Source organism: Artemia sp. Qi Xiang Cuo, chromosome 8 (assembly GCF_049724085.1).
Source record: "Artemia sp. Qi Xiang Cuo chromosome 8, ASM4972408v1, whole genome shotgun sequence".
Classification (NCBI taxonomy): domain Eukaryota; kingdom Metazoa; phylum Arthropoda; class Branchiopoda; order Anostraca; family Artemiidae; genus Artemia; species Artemia sp. Qi Xiang Cuo.
The window spans coordinates 11709431-11729209 of NC_142801.1; the positions used below are offsets into that span (position 1 = coordinate 11709431).

The following is a 19779-nucleotide window of genomic DNA, read 5'->3' on the forward strand; positions in this document are numbered from 1 at the left end:
TCGGAGGGCTTCCATCCCACCCTATTTTTCCCCCAAATACATCCGTTCTAAATTTTGGGACGGTCATTTTATTTAAAACAGTTTAAAGGTTAAATAACTATACCATAGTTAAATAACTACGGCTCATACCCCTATTGTGTTTTACCCAATGTAAGTACGGTGGTTGAGTTGCATGAGGGTTCAGTGACACGAGGGTTCAGTTTCACGGTGGTTCAGTTACACGGTGGCTCAGTTGCACGGTGGTTCAGTTGCACAGTGGTTCCGTTACACGGGGGTTTAGTTACATGGGGGTTCAATTAAATGGGGTTGATTTGCACGGGGATTTAGTTACACGAGGGTTTAGTTAAATGGGGTTCAGTTGCCCGGTGGTTCAGTTACACGAGGGTTCAGTTGCACGGGGGTTTGGTTATACGGGGGTTCAGTTTCACGGTGGTCCAGTTACACGGTGGTTCAGTTACATGGGTTCGGTTGCTTGTGGTGCAGTTACACGGTGGTTCAGTTACACGCACACCGTTCAAGACGCATATAGTTTTCAGTAAAGCGCCAATGACGCAGTAGGTTTTAGACTTTTACACTGAGAGAAGGAGGTCATACCCAATCTCTTGTTTTTAGTGATTTTTGTTCGTTTCAAGCTTGATTTGCGTATCCAATTTAAGTTTCACTCGTTTTAAGATTTATTTATTAATTTACATTAATATCTATTGCATGTTTTTTTTTGCATTGATTGTTTATTTAATCTCTGTTCGCTTTGTAAGTTTCATTTGAACTTCAATAGGAAAATATTTTTTTCGTCTTAAGCTTGATTTTCATATTCAATCTAAGCATTACTCGCTTTAAAATCTATTTATTTATTTATATTATTACTTGTTGTATGTTTTTGCTATGATTGTTTATTTAATTTCTGTTCGTTTTGGGTTTCATTTATTCTTTAATAGTAATTTCTGGTCGCATTGATTTTGAACTTTAAAAGGTATTTGTATCTGCTTAGCTTAAGATTAAAATGGCCTTTACTTTTCTTTGAAAAACTTATTTTTCAAAAAGTTTTTTTAATATAATTTTTGTTCGTTTTTGATTGCAAAAAGTTTCAAGATTTTAAAAATTCCTTATTTCAAAATCAAACTTTTAAAAAATTAAATATTCATCAAAGTATCAAAACTGGTATCATAGTAACAATATCAAAGTAAAAAAAATAGATTTGTGTCAACCTCGAAGTTTTTATTATCTGATGTTTGAACTATTTTTAACAAAATTGCTATCTCAAAATTTTTATCGGATGGGTTTGGGGGAAAAGGGCGTTGGGGGGACTAATTAAGCTTCGGTCTCTTTTGACTCTTTAAAAGTGAACTAGAATTTTCTATTTTGAATCAAATGAGCCCTCTCTGAAGTTCATACGAGCATCCCTTCTATAAGAACCAATATATTCCCAGAGTATAATTTACAACGCCTGTTCCTGGGCCCTGGGGGGTTGTTTCGACCCTGGAGTTTTAGTATCTGATGGTTGAATCATTTTTAACAAAATGGTCACCTCAAATTTTTATCGGATGGGTTTATCCATCCGATAAACCCAAAGGCGTGGGGGGCTAGTTGCCCTCCGATCTTTTTCACTCTGATAAAACAAAATACAACTTTTAATTTCCATTCAAATGAACCCTCTCTGAAGTTTATACGAGCATTCCTTTCATAAGAACCGCATTCGACCCCAGGACATAGCTTACAATGCATGCCCCCAAGGCCCTTGAGGGATATGTCGATACAGCAGTTTTTGATATCTGACCTTCGAACTATTTTGAAAAAATGGTTCTCTCAAAGTTCTTATCGAATGGGTTGGAGGAGAAAAGGGTGTGGAGAGGGGGTCTAGTTGCCCTCCGATCTCTTTTGACTCTTAAGAAGTGAACGAGAACTTTCAATTTCCAATCATATGAGCCTTCCGAAGTTTATACGAGCATACCTTCCATAAGAACCATATATGCCCCCAGCAAAATATTTACAACGCCTGCCCCGGGCCCTGGGAGTGTTTTGTCGACACAGGAGTTTTTTGATTTGATCTTTGAACTATTTTTAACGAAATGGCCATGCGTAAAATAGTTTTTGTTATCTGATCTTTGAACTATTTTTATCAAAATTGCTACCTCAAATTTTTTATCAGATGTCAGATGTATTTGGGGAAACAGGGCTTGGGGATCAGTTGCCCTCCGATCACTTTTGACTCTTAAAGAGAAAACTAGAACTCTCACTTTCCAATCGAATGAGCCCCCTTTGAAGTTTATACGACGACCCATTCTATATGAAATGCCTCTGGGAAAAAAATCAATAGAGTGTGGGGGATCCTAGCCACCCTCCAATCACTTTTGACTCTTAAAAAGTGAATTACAACTTTCAATTTCCAATCAAATGAGTAATCATCTTGGATATGATACTGCAGGAACTGTTATTTTTATATTCGGATGGACAGTTCCTACCGTAGCATATGGAGTAGGATGTATTCTCAAAAACAAAACTGTCATTAACAACTGCCATTTTTGGTAGACCAGTATTTATGATAAATAGTTTTAGAAACAACAAGTTCTGAAGGTTACATCACAATCTATGATCAAAAGTTCTTATTTTTACTGCGTGTTTTTCTGGTCTCAGTCGAGAATCTTGCTCTCAAACCCAGATTCTTGTTTTGACTATCTAAGCAACAATCCTGATTTGGAAAACCTTATTTGGCAACCTGGATGTTCACGGAAACCGCAATTTTTCCAATCTAGATTGTAAATCAAGAATTTATATTGTCACGGAAAAAAACCTCTAGACGTCCCAAAAGATCCCATTGCGAAAGGAAGAATCTTCACTAACATTATTTTACTGATGCTCCAATTTCAATTAGTCCTGTCAACGATTGCATCACCATGGGCGTCCGGAAAAGGGGCATAGGAGGGCAGCTGCCTCCCCTAAAACTTCAAATTTACACTGGATATGGTTGAAAAAAAACAGTTGAAAAAAGGTAGATGGTTAAAAAAGCAGTTGATAAAGGGTGGAAGGTTCAAAAGGCTGGAATAAAACAGTTCGAATGACAGAATAAAAGTCAAACAAGAAGCAATTATCCACAATGTCTTGGAAAGATTTACCTCTAGTCCAAGAAGATTGATTTATACTGAAGCTTAGTGATGATTTATAATTTTTGGTGAAAAGTTACTAATAAAGATTTCATAGGTATGATAGAGTTTACTGGCAATAAAAGGTTTTGTGAACTGGCAACATAACTTCAGCCCCCTACCCTTCGTCACGGAATGAGCTGCCCCCCCCTCTCCCCCCAAGAGAAGAAGCTACGTACGCGCATGTGCATCGCTCAGGCATTTTAGGTGGTTGTTGTGGATAGAATTCTTCAAATCTTCTTGTTTTTTTAAGACAAATTTTGAAGCGAAAAGCGCAGTTCTTGCTTGAAAAATTGTGTAATTAGTGGGTATTTTCGCTATAATGGCTGAGTCATCTTATAATAAGCACGTGGTAGCTCTGGTCTTAACACATATTGTAAATTTAGTCGTAATAAATGCAATAAATTTCGAATAGATTTTGAGAATAAGGGTAAATACCTTTTTTCTCAGTAAAATGTATTCCAATGATTTGCCGTTCAAAAGTGGTCGTTACACGGCATTGGATTTCAGACTGTCTTAACGTTCTGTTGTGTAAAAAAAAAAGTTTTTAGAAACTAATAGTCTGTTTTACCACTCTGTATATTTTGCTCCAAAGGGGAGTTTCCTAGATCACCTTATTTTTTTCAATTGTGATTAACAGCCGTGGAATTTTCTGCCAGTTAATAAGAGATATTACTTTCAAATCCACAATAGTGCTAATAAGCTTATTTAGATCTTAGCCACCTTTTTTTTAATTTTATCCCTCTTGAAATTCTTTTGACCTCCTTGGGGTAGCTTGGTGTCACAACTTTTTCTAATTTAAAGAGATTTTATATTGTTAAAAAAATCCTGTACACAGATAATGCTTATATTTTTCTATTTAAGCTCTTCAGTGAATTTTGCGCCTCACAACTTTTTCTAATTTAAAGAGATTTTATATTGTTAAAAACATCCTGTACACAGATAATGCTTATATTTTTCTATTTAAGCTCTTCAGTGAATTTTGCGCCTCACATCAAGTCTTCAACGGAATTACTTTTGGCATCGTATAAATTTTAATCTCCCAGTTTGAAACCTTACATTTCATGTGAAGCTATTTAAAAGAAAGATTAAACCGTTGGATAAATTCTTTACTTCAAGTTTAAAATCTTTTAGTGAGTATTGGTGATTCATAAGAACTTATTAAGTCTTTTGTCTTTTTAATAGTTTCAAAAAGTGTGTTCTACATTTCTCAGGTTGCAGTTCAGCATATACCCTACTAATTTATGGTAGCCTGTAACATAATAGACATAATCTGGCACCTGAAATTTGGCAGGTGTTGCTCAGGGCTTGGACATTTTTCTAAATGAAGAGGCAGACACTTTTGGTAAATTTAATCAGAGACCAAATAGTCATGGCCTACAAGAATAAATTCAAAATTGAACTCAATCCTAGTGGAGCTTAGAGATAGTCATCGGTGAGAATATTTGTGTTATTTTTGTGATTATTGGTGGTAATTGGATATTTTAGTTGAGTTTTAAACAGACTTTTAAAGTGGTGTGGAGATAAATCAGAATCTAGAGGAATGGAGCCAGTGGCTCCACCTCCATTGCTGAATAATCCATACATGATGCAAGCTGCACAGGGTATCCATATGGTCAATCAATATGGACAAGTTTTTGTACCAATTCAGGCACCAAGCAGCCCCCCAGTAAACTTACATCATCCAAATCTGTGTATACCTAGTTCATCACCTTATGTGCCAATGATTGCTACTCAAAACCGATATACCCCTTTATATGACCAAGAATTTCCATCTTTGCCTTGTGATCTGGATGTGAGTTTAGAGAACTGCATAAGCCCTTACGAAGCAGAAGGCATTGTCAATAGCCCAAAAAAGATAGCAGTGAAAAGAAGAGTATCTGAATCAGTCGGTGCACAACCTCAGTTCGAGAGAGCTACCCAAATGAAACAAAGAATAGATTCAGTGACTTACTCACATGCTGATGCCAGCAAGAAGATGCCCCAAAAGGAGAAGTTCACTGTAAATCAGGAGTTTGAAGTCCCAGAAGAAGATCTCTACAGATTTGGATTGATAGCGTAGCTTAATGAAGTAGATACATCGAAGACACTTCCAGAAGACATCAGCCTTGGTAAATGCCTGAAAGAAATACTGAAAGGTGATCGATTTGAATTTGAAACTTTCAACGAAAGAAAAAAGATGATCATATTTGTTAAAACAGAAGAAGGTTGTGAAAAAATGAAGAGTATAAAGGTGATTGGAGGATTAAATGTGGGCATTCAGAAAAGAAGCAGTACTGTGAGAGGAATTATCAAAGGTATCCCCTTGGAACTGTCAGAACAAAAGGTAATTGAAAGTATTGACAGTCAAATTTCAGTCATAAGTGCAAAAAGACAAAAGCGGATCAATCGTGAATCAAGGAAGCTAGAGGACAGCTTCGGAATTTTATTAACTTTTGAAAGTAACTTCCTGCCACTTGCAGTTTGGATGTGTGGTATGAAAAGAATTGTGCAAGAATAGAATAGACAACTAAGCCAGTGCCGCAAATATCAAATACATGGACATATCAAGAACAAGTACAGAGCCAAAGAAGATCTTTATCTGAGATATATTGGTAAACATCAGTCAGCTGTCTGTCCTTTGAATAACTTAGAACAACAAAAGAAAGCAGACTATTTCAGGTGTGTTCATTGCAAAAGAAACCATCCTTCTACCTCCTCATTATGTAGTGTTAGAAGAAGTAATTTGGAAGTGTTGAAAGTGGCAGAGAAACACCAGATGAGCTACGGGAGAACAGAAACTGTATACAGATCATATGCTGAAGTTGTCAATAAGAATGTTTACAAAGAACATTCAGTGAGAGCGCACAATGTGTCACAATTTAGAGTTAAGCAAGCTATAAACAATGCTGAAAACAAAGTTTTTATTGGACTTTTGATATCACCAGAATTATTGGATATGGCAATCTTATTGTTAAAAGAGAGGGTTGAAAAATTATGTAAGTTTATCAAAAACCTAGGACTTGCAGAGCTGGATTGTAGTTCAGTAATTCAACAGTGTAAAGGCAAATCACTTTGAGACAAAGGCTGAAAATTATTTCATGGAATGCTCGATTTATGGTTAAAGTGAATAAAGATCTTCTGCTGGACTATTGTACCAGTGTTTATGCCTATATTTTCTGTATTCAAGAAACGTTCTTAAGACCATATATGAATCCTATGTTTCGGAACTACAAAGTAGTTAGAATAGACAGATCGGATAAAGATGGTGGAGGAGTCATAATTGGAATCAAGAAGCCACTCAATTACACTCCTATCTATTTTAATCTTTATGATCTTTGTGAGATGGAAGTAGTTGAATGTAAGTTATATCTGTCGCCATCATTGAAAGTGAATATATTTAATGTCTATATTCCCGATGGAAATTCTTTGAAAACACCTGAAAACTTACAAAAAATACTGGACTTAGTACCTAAAGGAGAGAAAGTGATGATAATGGGAGATTTTAATGCTCATCATAGAGCATGGTGCACTTGTGGACTAGAAAACAGAAATGAAAAAATTTTAGCAGATTTCCTGTTAGAGAATGGTGAAGTTTCTCTTTTGACTCCCAAAGATTTGCCAACCAGACTTAATGGAAGGACAGGAAGAACAGTAACAATAGATCTCGTTATAGGATCAGCGAGCTTAGCCTCAAAGGTAGAAATAAAGAATGACAAAGTGTCATGTTTGTATAGTGATCACTACCCAATAATCACAGAGCTGTATTCCTACAATGCTACAAGAATTCAAAACAAGACGTATAGGAAGCTGAATCTAAAGAAAGCAAATTGGGATTTGTTTAAAGAAAAATTGAAAAATATAGACATTAGAAGTAAAGTGAATTGTCAGAAAGACTTTGAAGCTAAAATCGAGACATTCCAAAATGAACTGAGAGAAGTTGCAGAACAGGTGATCCCTAAGACAGGAGGAAGACAAAAAGACATAAATTTAGCCTATGGTGGAATGAAGACTGTACTATGTCAAAAAGAGAGTTAGCCAAAGCAAGGAAAATGTATTACCACGCACCAAAGTTTGAAAATTACAAGTCGTGTCGAAGAATATGTGATACATTTAGAAAAAAAATCATTGAAACAAAGAAAACATCTTTTGAAAATTTTTTAGAAAGATTGGATTTCAGAGAACCTGCAAATCAAGTTTACCGTGTGGTGAAAAATTTAATTAATGTGAAGAATGAAAACACTGAGAACAGTCCTTTGATTGTAGATGGCGTGATAGTTACTGAAGATCAAGAGAAGGCGGATAGAGCAGCAGAATATGTGGAGTCGGTGATAGGCAATCAAGATGAATTAAGTAACCAGGAAGCACAAACAATTGCCAAAGCAAAGAGACTAACTGAGAAAGGTAATGAAGAAGAATACAACAAATCATTTACATTTGGAGAATTGAAAAGAGTGCTTGAAAAACTGCCACAAACAGCACCAGGAAACGATGGAATTTATCCTCAATATGTCAAACAGTTGGATGAGAGATGGGCAAGTGTATTATTAGATATCATGAATACTGTTTGGGACAAAGGATGTTTCACAAAAATATGGAAAGATCAAATAGTTGCTATTATCAAAAATAAATTAAAAAATTCAACCACAGGTAAAGACTACAGAAAGATATCTATACGGCTTTTATTAGGTAAAGCCTAGTAGAGAAGAGAGTCAGTACGACTAAACTGGGTGTGAGATACCTCATAGATATTACAGGAAGATCATAGTGGCGTTTGAAAACGAATATCTACAACAGAAGTATTTACAATTTTTATAAATGACACATAATTTGCCTTTGACAATTTGAAGTTTTTAATAGCAGTATTACTTGTTGTGAAAATGGCATTTGACAACATGGTTCACAGACATATATTGGAAGGGGTACTAGAAGCAAAGATTAAAGGACGTTAACTTGGTTTTTCACATGATTTTCTAATGAAAAGAGAAGTAAATGTGAAGATAGGAAAAGCAACATCAGCGAGGAGAATATTGAGGCTTAGAGGGGTCCCTCAAGGCTCGGCTTTGGGGCCTGATTATTATAATATTAGTGAGTTTGACATCCCGTTGGACATTGGTGGTGAAAGAGCTGGTATATTTGCTGATGATAATGGTTTGTGGGTTATCACCAATTGCATAGAAGAAGGACAAAAGACTATTCAAGAAACACTTAACTCGTTGGAAATATGGGCAGGAGAAAACTGTGTTAAATTTTCAACTCAGACAACCAAAGCAATGCTGATAACCAGGAAAAGGAACTTTTCACTACCTAACTTAATGCTGAACCGCGTACAAATAGAATTTGTAAATGAATTTAAGTGGCTCGGTGTGACTTTTGATAAAAACCTAACTTTCAAACCCCATATAAAAACTTTGAAGACGGCATGCGAAAGACGGATAAATATCATGAAGATGCTTTCTGGTGCTAATTTTGGTCCAAAACCACAATTCATGGTAGAATTTTATCTAAAATACATAAGAACCAAGATGGAATATGGTAGCCTGATATACTGCGCAGGCAGTAAGTCATTGCTGGAAGAATTAGAGACAATTCAATACAGTGCGATCAGAATAGCTTTTTCTGCAAGAAAAACCACCCCAAGGTCATTCCTTTTATCAGAAAGCGGACTTGTCAATCTATCTGCTTGGAGAGAAGTCCTAGCTTCAAAATATTGGAGACAGACTTGGATTGCAGACAACTGCAATTCGATTAATTCCAGGCTTCTTAAAGAAGGACGATTTTGGTGTCCAAGCAGAACGATGCATGGATTAGCAACAGGTCAGGGCCTTGGGGACCGGTACACAAATGAGTGCAGTGTGACAGAAATGCTGAGAATTCTGAATCTTAAGATTGTCCCGTAATGGAAAGCTAGAACATTCCCTTGTGAAACTGAGTTTGAATTATGGGATGGTCTTGACGTGGCGAAGTCCTTTAGAATGTCGAAAGATTTAAAATATGGCGAAGCAGTGGATATATTTACGGATGCATCCAAGAAAGATCAAAAAGTTGGAGCGGCCTTTGTCATTCCCTCAAGGAATGTGAGGAATATGATGCAGTTCGACTCTTCAACAACAGTATATCAAGCTGAAGTATTAGCTATCGCCGAAGCTTTGAGATATGTGAATGAGAACAGGTTAAATGGGGAAATCAATAGAATTTGTTTGGACTCTAAGAGTGGCCTAGAGGCATTGAAAAATATTTATACGTCTCAATCGGTTGCTGGAGAAATTATATATTGCCACAGTGAAATAAAAAAAGTACTGGATAAGGGAATCGAAATTGTGCTTGAGTGGGTGCCACGGCATGCAGATATAAGGGAAATGAATTAGCAGACGAAGTGGCGAAAAGTGCAGCAGAAGGATATGGACGTGTCTTGCAAACCATTACTCCAAAGATTGTAAATAGAATATCTAAAATTATAAAGCTATTAAATGAAAAGGCATTCGAAGACATAAAGGCATTTTCAATTAATATAGATACATAATGGACAGGAATCACACACGATTTAATGAAGCAGTGTGTGGTGGACTAAGCCGGAGGCGAGACTATAATTTAGACTAATATCAGGTCATGCAGCAACGCGAGCATATAGAGCTAAATTTTAAGGTGAAGATGGACCATGTATATATTGAAGAGAAGAGGAGACCGTGAATCATATGGTGTTTCAATGTCTGAAAACGGAGGAAAAAAGAAAACAAGTAAGGAAATTCATGATAGAAAGAAGAATAGTGGTACCAGACCATTTACTACGTAGTGAAAGATCTTCAAAAGACTTTGGTGAAGGTCTCAAATTAATATTCAAGTTCATAAAAGACATTAACCGAATAAATACACTATAGTAAAATATGTCAGTTAGATTCAGATGAAGTAAAGCCTCTCAAGTCCTGAAGTGAGAGGGGAGTATTCTACTTTCATCATCATCATCATCTATTTAAAAAAGAGCCTTGTGGATATTTTTTTTATGAGATAGTAAAATGCCATATTCTGCTTATTTAGGAAGCTAAGCATGAAACGATTGTGCACATGAAAATTGTGTTTTGCATCAGTTTTTCAAAAAATACAGCACTAATTCTTTAAAACATTTCTTCATCTAGATACTGCCCACCCCGTGCTATTTTTCACCAAGCATCCATCTTGTCGCCATTTGCGGATTTACTTCAAGATACAAAACAAATTCGGCCTTTCTGAGTTGTTTTTTAATCCTCAACATCTTCAACATACGGGTGAATTCAAAGTATACTTCACATGATCATTTTCTTCAAAATGAATAACAAGAAAAAACTTAAACATGTTTATTTAGTCAATCCCTTCGACTATGAATGGTATAAGAGATAACACTTCCAGGTCAATATCTACCAAATCATATTATTGAGTTACGACTAACGTGAATACACAATTCGATGCCTTTTTTTATGCTGATTATAGATATGGTAAGAATCTCTATTGGAAATGACTTTCAGCCCCCCCCTATATATGTCCATTCCGGGGTTGGTTAGGTATAGCCTATATAGGGGGGGGGGGTTGAAATACATTTCCGATAGAAATGCTTATTATATTTGTAATCAGCATAAAAAAGGCATTGAATGGGGGGGGGGCGGGGGCTGAAATTCATTTCCGATAGAAATGCTTATTATATTCATAATCAGCATAAAAAAAGGCATCAAATAGTGTATTCACTTTATTCCTAACTCAATAATATGATTTGGTAGATAGCCTATTGACCACACTTCCATGCTTATTTTATTGTGGTGCTGTGAAATTGGCTAGTAATAAAGTAAAGAATCAAGCTGACAAGAAATTAGCCTATCTTGGGGAATGGTTCAAAGTATTGAAAAAAAAAAGTTTAGAATGCCTTGGAAAGGGCAAATTCTTGCCAAGATACAAGTCTGTTTGACATCGGTGTCAAGAAGTAGTAAGTAAAGTAATTGGATTAAGGATGTTTCTTGACTACTATGGTCTCTGCGTTGGCCTTGAGGCGTGTTGCTGCAGCAATGTTTGATATCTGGTTCATCTTGGAAAGTGGTTAGGAAAATAAAATTCAGGGATAAATTTACAGACTATAGAGACTATAACAGACTATAGACTAGTTACCTGTGCCCCAGGCATTTAAACATTTGCCTCTCAATTACTTGGACTATCTATCTTGGCTTTTTCTCTTTCTACAATTACTCATGTCTTGATGCAATCTACTGCAAAATACTTGATAACTTCAATTCAAAATCAACAGACTCGGTTGAGGCCTTGGTAAATTTTTACCAAATCATATTATTGACTTACAAATAAAGTGAATATACCACTTGATGCCTTTTTTATGCTCTTCACAAATATAATAATCATTTTCATTGGAAATGAATTATAGCCCCCACCCCTATATATACCAATTCAGGGTATATATTTGCACATTAGGGGGGTGGTGAAAAAAGTTTAATCTTACCTCTCATTTATATCAGAAATAAATTTACCCTACCCCCCTAAAGTCCAAATATATACCCTGAATTGGTATAAATTGGGGTGGGGGTAAAATTCATTTCTGACAAAAAGATTATTATAATTGGAAAGAGCATAAAAAAGGCATTGAGTGGTATGTTTACTTTATTTATAAGTCAATAATATGATTTGGTAAAAATTTACCAAGGCCTTTGGCCTGCCTGCCAATTCTAAATTTTTGGTCAACCTTCTTAAGACCATAGGCAGGCATGCCTGGTTTGCCTCTCATTACAGGCAATCTAATGGTCTTATGTCAATTTTAAATTCTTGGTCAACATGCCTGAGACTCTAGGTAGGCATGTTTTTTCCAAAAACTAACAAACAAGTAAGTGTCCAATAAGAGAGATTTGCTTACTCCCACCATTTACCCATGCCCCAGTCATTTAAATATTTGCCACTCAATTACTTGGACTATATGTCTTGGCTTTTTTTCTTTCTACAATTAGCCATGTCTTGATGCAACCTACTGCAAAATACTTGATAACTTCAATTCCTGTCAATATGCCTAAAACTCTAGGCAGGCATGCCTTTTCCTAAAACTAACAAACAAGTATGTGTCCAATAATAGAGTCATGCTTACTCCCACCATTTACCTGTGCCCTGGCCATTTAAACATTTGCCTCTCAATTACTTGGACTATCTGTTTTGGCTTTTCTCTTTCTACAGTTAGCCATGTCTTGGCAGAACCTGCTGCAAAATACTTGATAACTTCAATCCAAGATGAAGTTATCCAGTAGGTTGCATCAAGATATGGCTAACTGTAGGAAGAGAAAAAGCCAAGACAGATAGTCCAAGTAATTGAGAGGCAAATGTTTAAATGGCTGGGGCATGGGTAAATAAGGGGAGTAAGCATGACTTTCTTATGTCTTCCTATGTCATGGAAGGTGTTTTGAAGTATGCCTACCTACCTCCACTCCTCCCTCTAAAGGGTGTTGACCTCTAATGATTTTTAAAAATCTTTGCAATGGCTATAGACCTATCAAGTTGGCAAATATTTAAGACACAGAAGTAAATTTTCAGCAGTTCATATTATTGACTTACAAAAAAAGTAAACATACTACTAGATATCTTTTTTATGCTCTTTCCAAATATAACAATCATTTTTGTCAGAAATGAATTTTACTCCACCCCTATATATATATATATATACCAATTCAGGGTATATATTGGCACATTAGAGGGGTTCTGGTAAAGTTTATTTCTGATGCAAATGAGAGGTAAGTTTAAACTTTAACCCCCTCCTCCCTAATGTGAAAATATATACCCTGAATTGGTATATATAGGGGTGGGGGTAAAATTCATTTCTGACAAAGTAGTATGTTCACTTTATTTGTAAGTCAATAACATAAACTTCTGAAAATTTACTGAAAAAGAAATCAGAAGAGGGTTAACATAGTATCTTGGTAATACCTCCCCAGAGTATTTTTGGCTCTGCAAACATTAGTGAAAGTTTTATTTTTCTAACCTAACCCCCTTCTACCATAGCAAAAAGAAGCTTACCTAAATTTAGACAAGCTACTTGTCATTAGAAGTCAAGGGCATTGACCTCTAATGACTTTTAAAAATCTTTGCAATGGTTATAGACCTATTAAGTTGGCAAATATCTAAGACACAGAATTCAGAAGAGTCATAGTAGCTTGGCAATACCTTCCCAGAGTATTTTTTGGCTGTGTAAACATTAGTGAAAGTTTTATTTTCCTAGCGTAACCCGCTTTAACATATTAAAAAGAAGCTTGTCTAATTTAGACAAGCTACTTGTCTAAATTTTACCAAAAGATCTAATCTATAGTAGTTGGTCACTTCTAAAGGAAACCTCCTAGATAAACAAAATTAGCATCATCAGCTCCTTGCTTTGAATGGTAAATTTGCATTTTGCAACAAAATTTAGCTAGGATGAAGGTAAATATATCACTTAATGGCCTTTTTTATGATCATTCACAACTCAATAATGGCTTCTGAGGCAAATTGCACCTTGAGCCCTTAAAGAGGCCCAAAATATATCTTATTTTGGTAACCACACAAAAAAGTTTTCAAAACTTGTACAGGTTTTGGAAAGTGGTTAAAAATATACCATTACTTTATTAATCAATTTTTCAAAAGTAATGTAGCCTACTCCAAACCAATTTATAACAACAAAATTCTACATTCAATAAGTGGGGTAAAAAACCAGTATCCAATTGAGCAAAATTATGTAAAGCATAAACTCTTACATTACCAAATAGGCATTGAGAAGAACTGTATATATCAATGAATAGCTAAAAACCAAAGCTATGCATCAATATGGTTATTATTAAAATTATTTAAGATCAAACCCTTGAAATTATTAGTTTATTGGCTTATCTAGAAAGACCTCTTCAGAAATACCAACCATCATATTTTGATGTATATATCCTTGCAGTGTTTCATTTTTATTCAAACATTAACAGAAAGCTGATTTTCTTCTGATTCTAAAAATGTAACTTTTATAGCTTGTTTTTTATTCCATAAATCACAAATATTAAATTTTTTTTTTTTCTTTTCAGTTGCTTGTCAAAACAGAAACCACATTTTTAATTTATGCTGACAAATTATTGGTGAAAGTTCTCCAAGAAGGTGGGGCTCTTGCTACTACCCTTACATTGCATCATGCTGTAGTCAAATAGGGGTAGTCCAAAAAACCCATCTCTATTTTTCCAAAATGCCAATTAAAAGTGGTCTTTCCCCAAAAGAGGTCTTTTACCCTAATTATAATATAAAATGTTTTCATTGTGTTTGTATTAAATTGTGCACTTCTCTGCTATAAACCTTGCTGTCAAGTAACAATAGTGCTGAGTTTGTCAGGAACCATCTGAATTTAAGCTGTCATGGAGTTTAATCCCTAGCACTGACAAAGACAAAGCTAAGTCTTTTTTTGGTGCAGAAAATGCCTTTAATTTAAACTTAGTGCTAGATTACCTCGTGCTACCTTAGTGCTAGATTACCATTGCAAAGAAGATTGCAAGTGCCCTGGCTTCAACAGCCAAAAGGGTAGTCAGCATATATCTGACTTAAACTGCCAGATTTGTTTACAATGTAAAATTGGCCTATCTCCAGCTTGCCTGAGTTTGAATCTATTGTGTTTATATTGCACATTGAAGAGGTTAAAGTTACTGTTTTGTTCTTCTTAGGCTCATACAAAACAATAGAGTTCTTCTTAACAAAACCAAAAATCAAGGACCCAGACTCACAACCCCTGTATGGAAGAAATACTGCTGGGAGTTTGTGCATGTTCTTTATGAGGGTTCACACTACCCTGGATGGCCCATGTAATTTCAATATTACATTGGAAGAGCAAGTATTTGAAGCTAGCAGTAGCTACTTAGACTGTTTTGTTGAACCTTTCATACTGCCACTACCACTATGATGACTACAACTACTAGTGAGGCTATGGGGTATTCTGTTGAAACTACAGGGAATGTCTAGGGGGCTGAACGAAATCAAAACACACCCTGTGTAAATAGGTTGTCAAAAGGGCACATCAGCAGTGTCTCAGAAATACCTTAAAGTAATAAGTTGAAATTTTCCAGGAATGTTGAGGGGACAGTACCAGATCTAGGATTTTAAGAAGGGGGGGGGGGCTTGTTGCAAAAAATTCTCATTTCAAATTAAACCATACATACCTATTCATATTGAAAGCTACATGCCTCTGTGTCTATTCATCATTTAGCTGTCATTTCTGTAAAGCTATCCATAAAACCACATTTATAGAAAAACTATCAATATTATATAATGAATTCTCTCCTCCTCTTTCCACTATTAGCAAATCTATCAATAATGCTTTCTATACTTCTTACAATATCACAGTGAACATGGAGAAGGGCAAGTCCAGCGAGATTTCCACCATCATTTTATTTCTTAGCTATGTTTTCAATCTTCTCAAGGTAGAAAAACTTTGTTCAACATACGGCACACTGACAAATAGGGTTAGGAGGATCTGAAAAACCGCTGAAATATTGGGAAAATATAAGCATTGCAGTTGTGTTTCTGTAAAGTTTCCTCTAGTGTTTCAGGTATTCTACATGTGCCTGCATTGCTTTCTTTTAGACAAACCCATAAAGCTTTTCATATTTTCACTTCTCTGGTGAGGGTAGATTCACAAACCAACTGAGAGGGGAAAAATTGACTGCTGACCATTATCACGCTGATAAGTCATGGCTCATATCAGCAAATTGTTGTTTGTTATTTTCCATATACTTAGTTGTGACTTGTGTGACACATCTGTTGTTTCATCAACAACCAGTAGAACCTGGCAGAATGAACTCGTGCAAAAATTTTTTTAAGAATCTCTATCACAACACTCAATTAATTCATTCTGCACTGTTTTGCTTATATAAGCAGCATTTGCACCTGAACTTTCCAAATGTTGTTTAAAGTAATGTCGCCACTATTTACACAGTACATTAAAGTTCTCGAAAGTTCCCTTCATCTGTCAATGCGCCCTTCTCTGCTAATAATTCTACGTCGTCTCTATGGCCATGAAAAGCAATATTTTTTCGCCCCAAGAAAATATTTGATTCTACAATTTGCTTCAATCTCGCTCTGTTTTCATTCACTTGTTGGCAGCGCTGTTCGTCTACCAGGATTGAAATACTGGTTTCAGGGTTATTATCTTTTAGAAGAAAATGTTTCTCTGCGTCAACGGTGGTACTGATTATTTTCATGAGACACCAGGTCGCCATCTTTTCCAGTTAGCTTAGCAAAAGTTACAAGGGGCTTCTTTACCAACTTTTTCATATTATTGGAGCCTCCAACCCCTCGGACGTTAAACAAAACGCAATTTTTACGGAATAGGCTAAGCCTCTCATCTTATTTGAGAGTACTAGCCAATGGAATTCTTCTAAGTGAGTACAATTGAAAAATCTCTTTGTCCTGCCCTGCTCCTTGTGAACTGAATAGGGTCAATTCTATCAATATAGCTTACCGTATCGTTTTGAAGGAAGCCCTTATATTTTCGTTGTTTGTGTTAGGCTTGGGGCTATTCACTGCAATTGATGCTAACGAATCACCCATAGTTTCACTATTCGTCACTGCGTTGGAATTACCATCAACACTGAAATTCTTATTAGTTCTATCTTCAGCTATTTCTATCAACTGTCCAATGGCCTAGCTTTTGAACCAAAAAAGTTGTCTACAGTTGACTGATGTCTTTGCTTTGACCTCATAACTGGTTAATATTATCCAAAAGTTTTATACTGTTCGAATCCTTCTAGAGTTGCAACTAACCATAAGGCGTGTCTGTTATTGCAGTCATTTCAAGAAATTGCTTAGTTACTGAAAAAGAAACAGGTTTTGATATGAACACTTTTTCAAGCTTCAACGATTTAAGTGATGACAAGCTACAAAATGCCTTGTAAGCTTGAATGACACCAAACACTTGACAGTTCGCTAAAGACTTAAGGCAGGCAGATGAAGTGTCGTTAACCCTTTTCAAACATGCGTTGATCCAAGAGTTGATCTCGCAATCAAGTCACAAACCTAATAATAGAACTTCTTGCCCATTCCAAGAGGGGGAAAGGGTCGCCCCCACCCCCTCCCCTGGATCCGCTAGTTTGAGGGGGATATTGAAATAACCAGAAGATGCTATGTTCATACTACTACTACTACCACAGAGGCTAAGGGTATTAAAGTGAAACTTTCATTGAATTTTTAAGAGGATATTTAACCAAGTCAAAACACTATTTGCATACAGGTGTTCAAAAGTACATTTGAGCAATATTTCAGGAACAGCTTAAATTGTAAAGTTGAAACTTTTAGAGCATGCTGAGAGGGGTGTTCAACTGCCAAAAGGTAATATGTGCATACTATTACTACTACTTATACTACCTACTACTTATACATAAAACTATTTCCATATTATTTCGGACTGCTGAAGAGGGTGGGCGTTGTCATCCCCTCCCAAGTGGCCATGATTTTCTTCTTTTTTTTGAAAATTTTATTCAAAGTTACCCACACTTTGAACAACATTATTTTATTTTATGTCCTGTTCATGTAAGTTACTAACTTGTTCATAGTTGGTCATGCTTTGGGTTTCTCTTAGATTCAACATAAAAAAGGTCACTTCTATTGAACACTTCAGAAAAAAACATAGAAAATTAGACTAAGATCATGTTGAAAAACATGACTCGAAAAAGAATCCAGGAAAACCAGAGGCTTGAACTTTTATTCTTTACAAAGTTTTTTGCATGACTTTATATCTTCACAGTGCCCTGCAATTTGGAAGGGGCCAAGTCCTTTGTGAACGAGTGATCCAGCGAAAAATATTTTTTTTAACAATGTAACTGAAGTCAGCATTGCTCATATGTTTCAAAAATTTGAACCTCACCATCCCCTCATCATGAAAGTCTTCTCCTTGCCTAATAAAGAAATCTTTCTCATAGAAAACAGCATAGTAGTCAGACAGTTTGATTGGGAGACCTGAGTCTTTTTTAAAAGAAGAATTGTCATCGCCCTCATGTTCACTGTTCCCCATCCCAGATAAGGTCTAGGTTCAGGGATTATTGTAACTTTTTTCCAGCTCCCTTTTCTTTATTTGGCTTCATTTTAGCTTTGCCAGATTTTACTTACATTATATATTACCAACAGTGAAAAACCGCCTTTTTTGAAAGACAGTTATGACAAAATCACCAACTGCACCATGGATTTCATTATTTGATCGCATATCAGGAATTTTGATGCAATGCTGTCTGTCAAAGCATGATGTGAACCCATTTTAAAGGTTGATTGCCATCCTTTATCAGCTCTTCCCAGAAGAGCCTTGGAAACACCTCCTTTTGGACTGATTTTTTTGGCAGAGTTTTTCATCTTGTATTCTTCAAAAGTTCTGCTCCGGATTCGTTTAGTCAGTCCAGAGAATTCTACATCAAGCAGTTGCAAGAAATGGGTTCAATTTGCTGGTAAACAAAAAAAAGCAATGTCTTCTTATTTCCAGACGTTGATAAGCTTGTAAAAAGTAAATAGATCAAATTAAAGAATTGGAAGAAATCAATTGGGACTAGATACTCAGTAAGAAAATCAGACTTAAATAAATGGAAAATGTTGCTAACAAATGGAAATTTTGTTAAAATTGGCCTTATAGCAAATCAATAACAGCCTGGTCTTAAACATTATATATTTTTCTATTAGTTTACAAAATTAGAAGATACTTATGTGTTATATCATACACACTCGTGAAGTGTAGTTTGGTAAATGCTAATGAAAGAAAACAAAATATGATGAAATTGCAGTACTTTAGTAACAAAATTATGAAAACTACAACAAAGAATTATGGAAGGGGGGCCGCCCAGAGCACATTATGTTAAATACGTAACCTAGACTAACCTAACCTAATCAAAATACCAACTAAATATTTAATTAAAATATAGCTATAATGTAGTTTCCCACCGAGCCAAAGCTAATTGTCTGGTATAAACACCGTGAAAACCGGATACTGTCTCATGTACGCGATACAAGTTTTCTAGTGTGTATTATATAACACATAAGTACCAATTAAAACTTCCTTGCACATCTCTAAAAATAAGTATATCACTTTTTACAAACTATGCACAAATGGGAAAAATGTTGCTGTCTAGTGCTCATCAGCACTAGACAACAATACGCGTGCTAAACTGGAAAAAAACTGGAATGTATCAGACCTGATGTTATTCAGGTTTGAATGACAACTTGTGGATGACATACAGAGATTGTATGCTTTGCCAATAGATGCCACAAGGGAACTATTGTTTTGGTCAAAGTAACTCACAAGGTTCAATGTAACCCCGTTTGACGGTACTACTTGTACTAAGGGTAAGAGTATTAAGGAGAAGTTTCCAGGAAATGCTGAGGGGATGTTGAACTAAATCAAACATACCCTACTATGTGTATATAGACAGTCAAAAGGGTATATCAGCAATATTCCACGAATGGCTTAGGGTATTGAGTTGTTTCTTTTAGGGCCTAGTGAGAGGGACATTGAAATAACCAAAAGGCTCAGAGTATTAAGATGATTCTTCCCAGGCATGTTGAGGGGGATGTTGAGCTAACCAAAATCTACTATGTTCATTACTACTACTGATACTACTACTTACAAGTACTACTACTGCTACTGTTGCAACTGCTACTACTACTAAGCCTGAGGATGTTA

General features: G+C 35.8%; 3 protein-coding genes across 3 annotated transcripts in view; all 3 read left to right on the plus strand.

Moving 5' to 3' along the window:
* The first annotated feature begins 6233 nt into the window (after nt 1-6233).
* Nucleotides 6234-7816, plus strand: LOC148949161 (uncharacterized). Its single transcript, XM_089092638.1, has 2 exons — nt 6234-7149; nt 7281-7816. The coding sequence occupies exons 1-2, from the start codon at nt 6234-6236 to the stop codon at nt 7814-7816; spliced, it is 1452 nt and encodes a 483-aa protein (XP_088948764.1).
* A 1275-nt stretch (nt 7817-9091) lies between these two features.
* LOC148949162 (uncharacterized) lies at nt 9092-9484 on the plus strand. Its single transcript, XM_089092639.1, has one exon. It carries the CDS (start codon nt 9092-9094, stop codon nt 9482-9484), a length of 393 nt encoding a protein of 130 aa, XP_088948765.1.
* An 890-nt stretch (nt 9485-10374) lies between these two features.
* The window catches only part of LOC148949163 (uncharacterized), a 28158-nt gene continuing 18753 nt past the window's right edge, over nt 10375-19779 (plus strand). The window contains exon 1 of the mRNA XM_089092852.1: nt 10375-10477. Within this exon, the coding sequence (XP_088948978.1) occupies nt 10401-10477 (77 nt within the window). The 5' untranslated portion in view covers nt 10375-10400. The remainder of the gene's footprint in view (nt 10478-19779) is intronic.

Bases quoted from the DNA above. Each gene is read 5' to 3' on its own strand.
- LOC148949161 (XM_089092638.1), top strand. From the start codon at position 6,234: ATGGTTAAAGTGAATAAAGATCTTCTGCTGGACTATTGTACCAGTGTT. The intron at 7,150-7,280 runs GTTAGCCAAAGC...AAAATTTTTTAG, and splicing joins TGTACTATGTCAAAAAGAGA to AAAGATTGGATTTCAGAGAA.
- LOC148949162 (XM_089092639.1), top strand. From the start codon at position 9,092: ATGTCGAAAGATTTAAAATATGGCGAAGCAGTGGATATATTTACGGAT.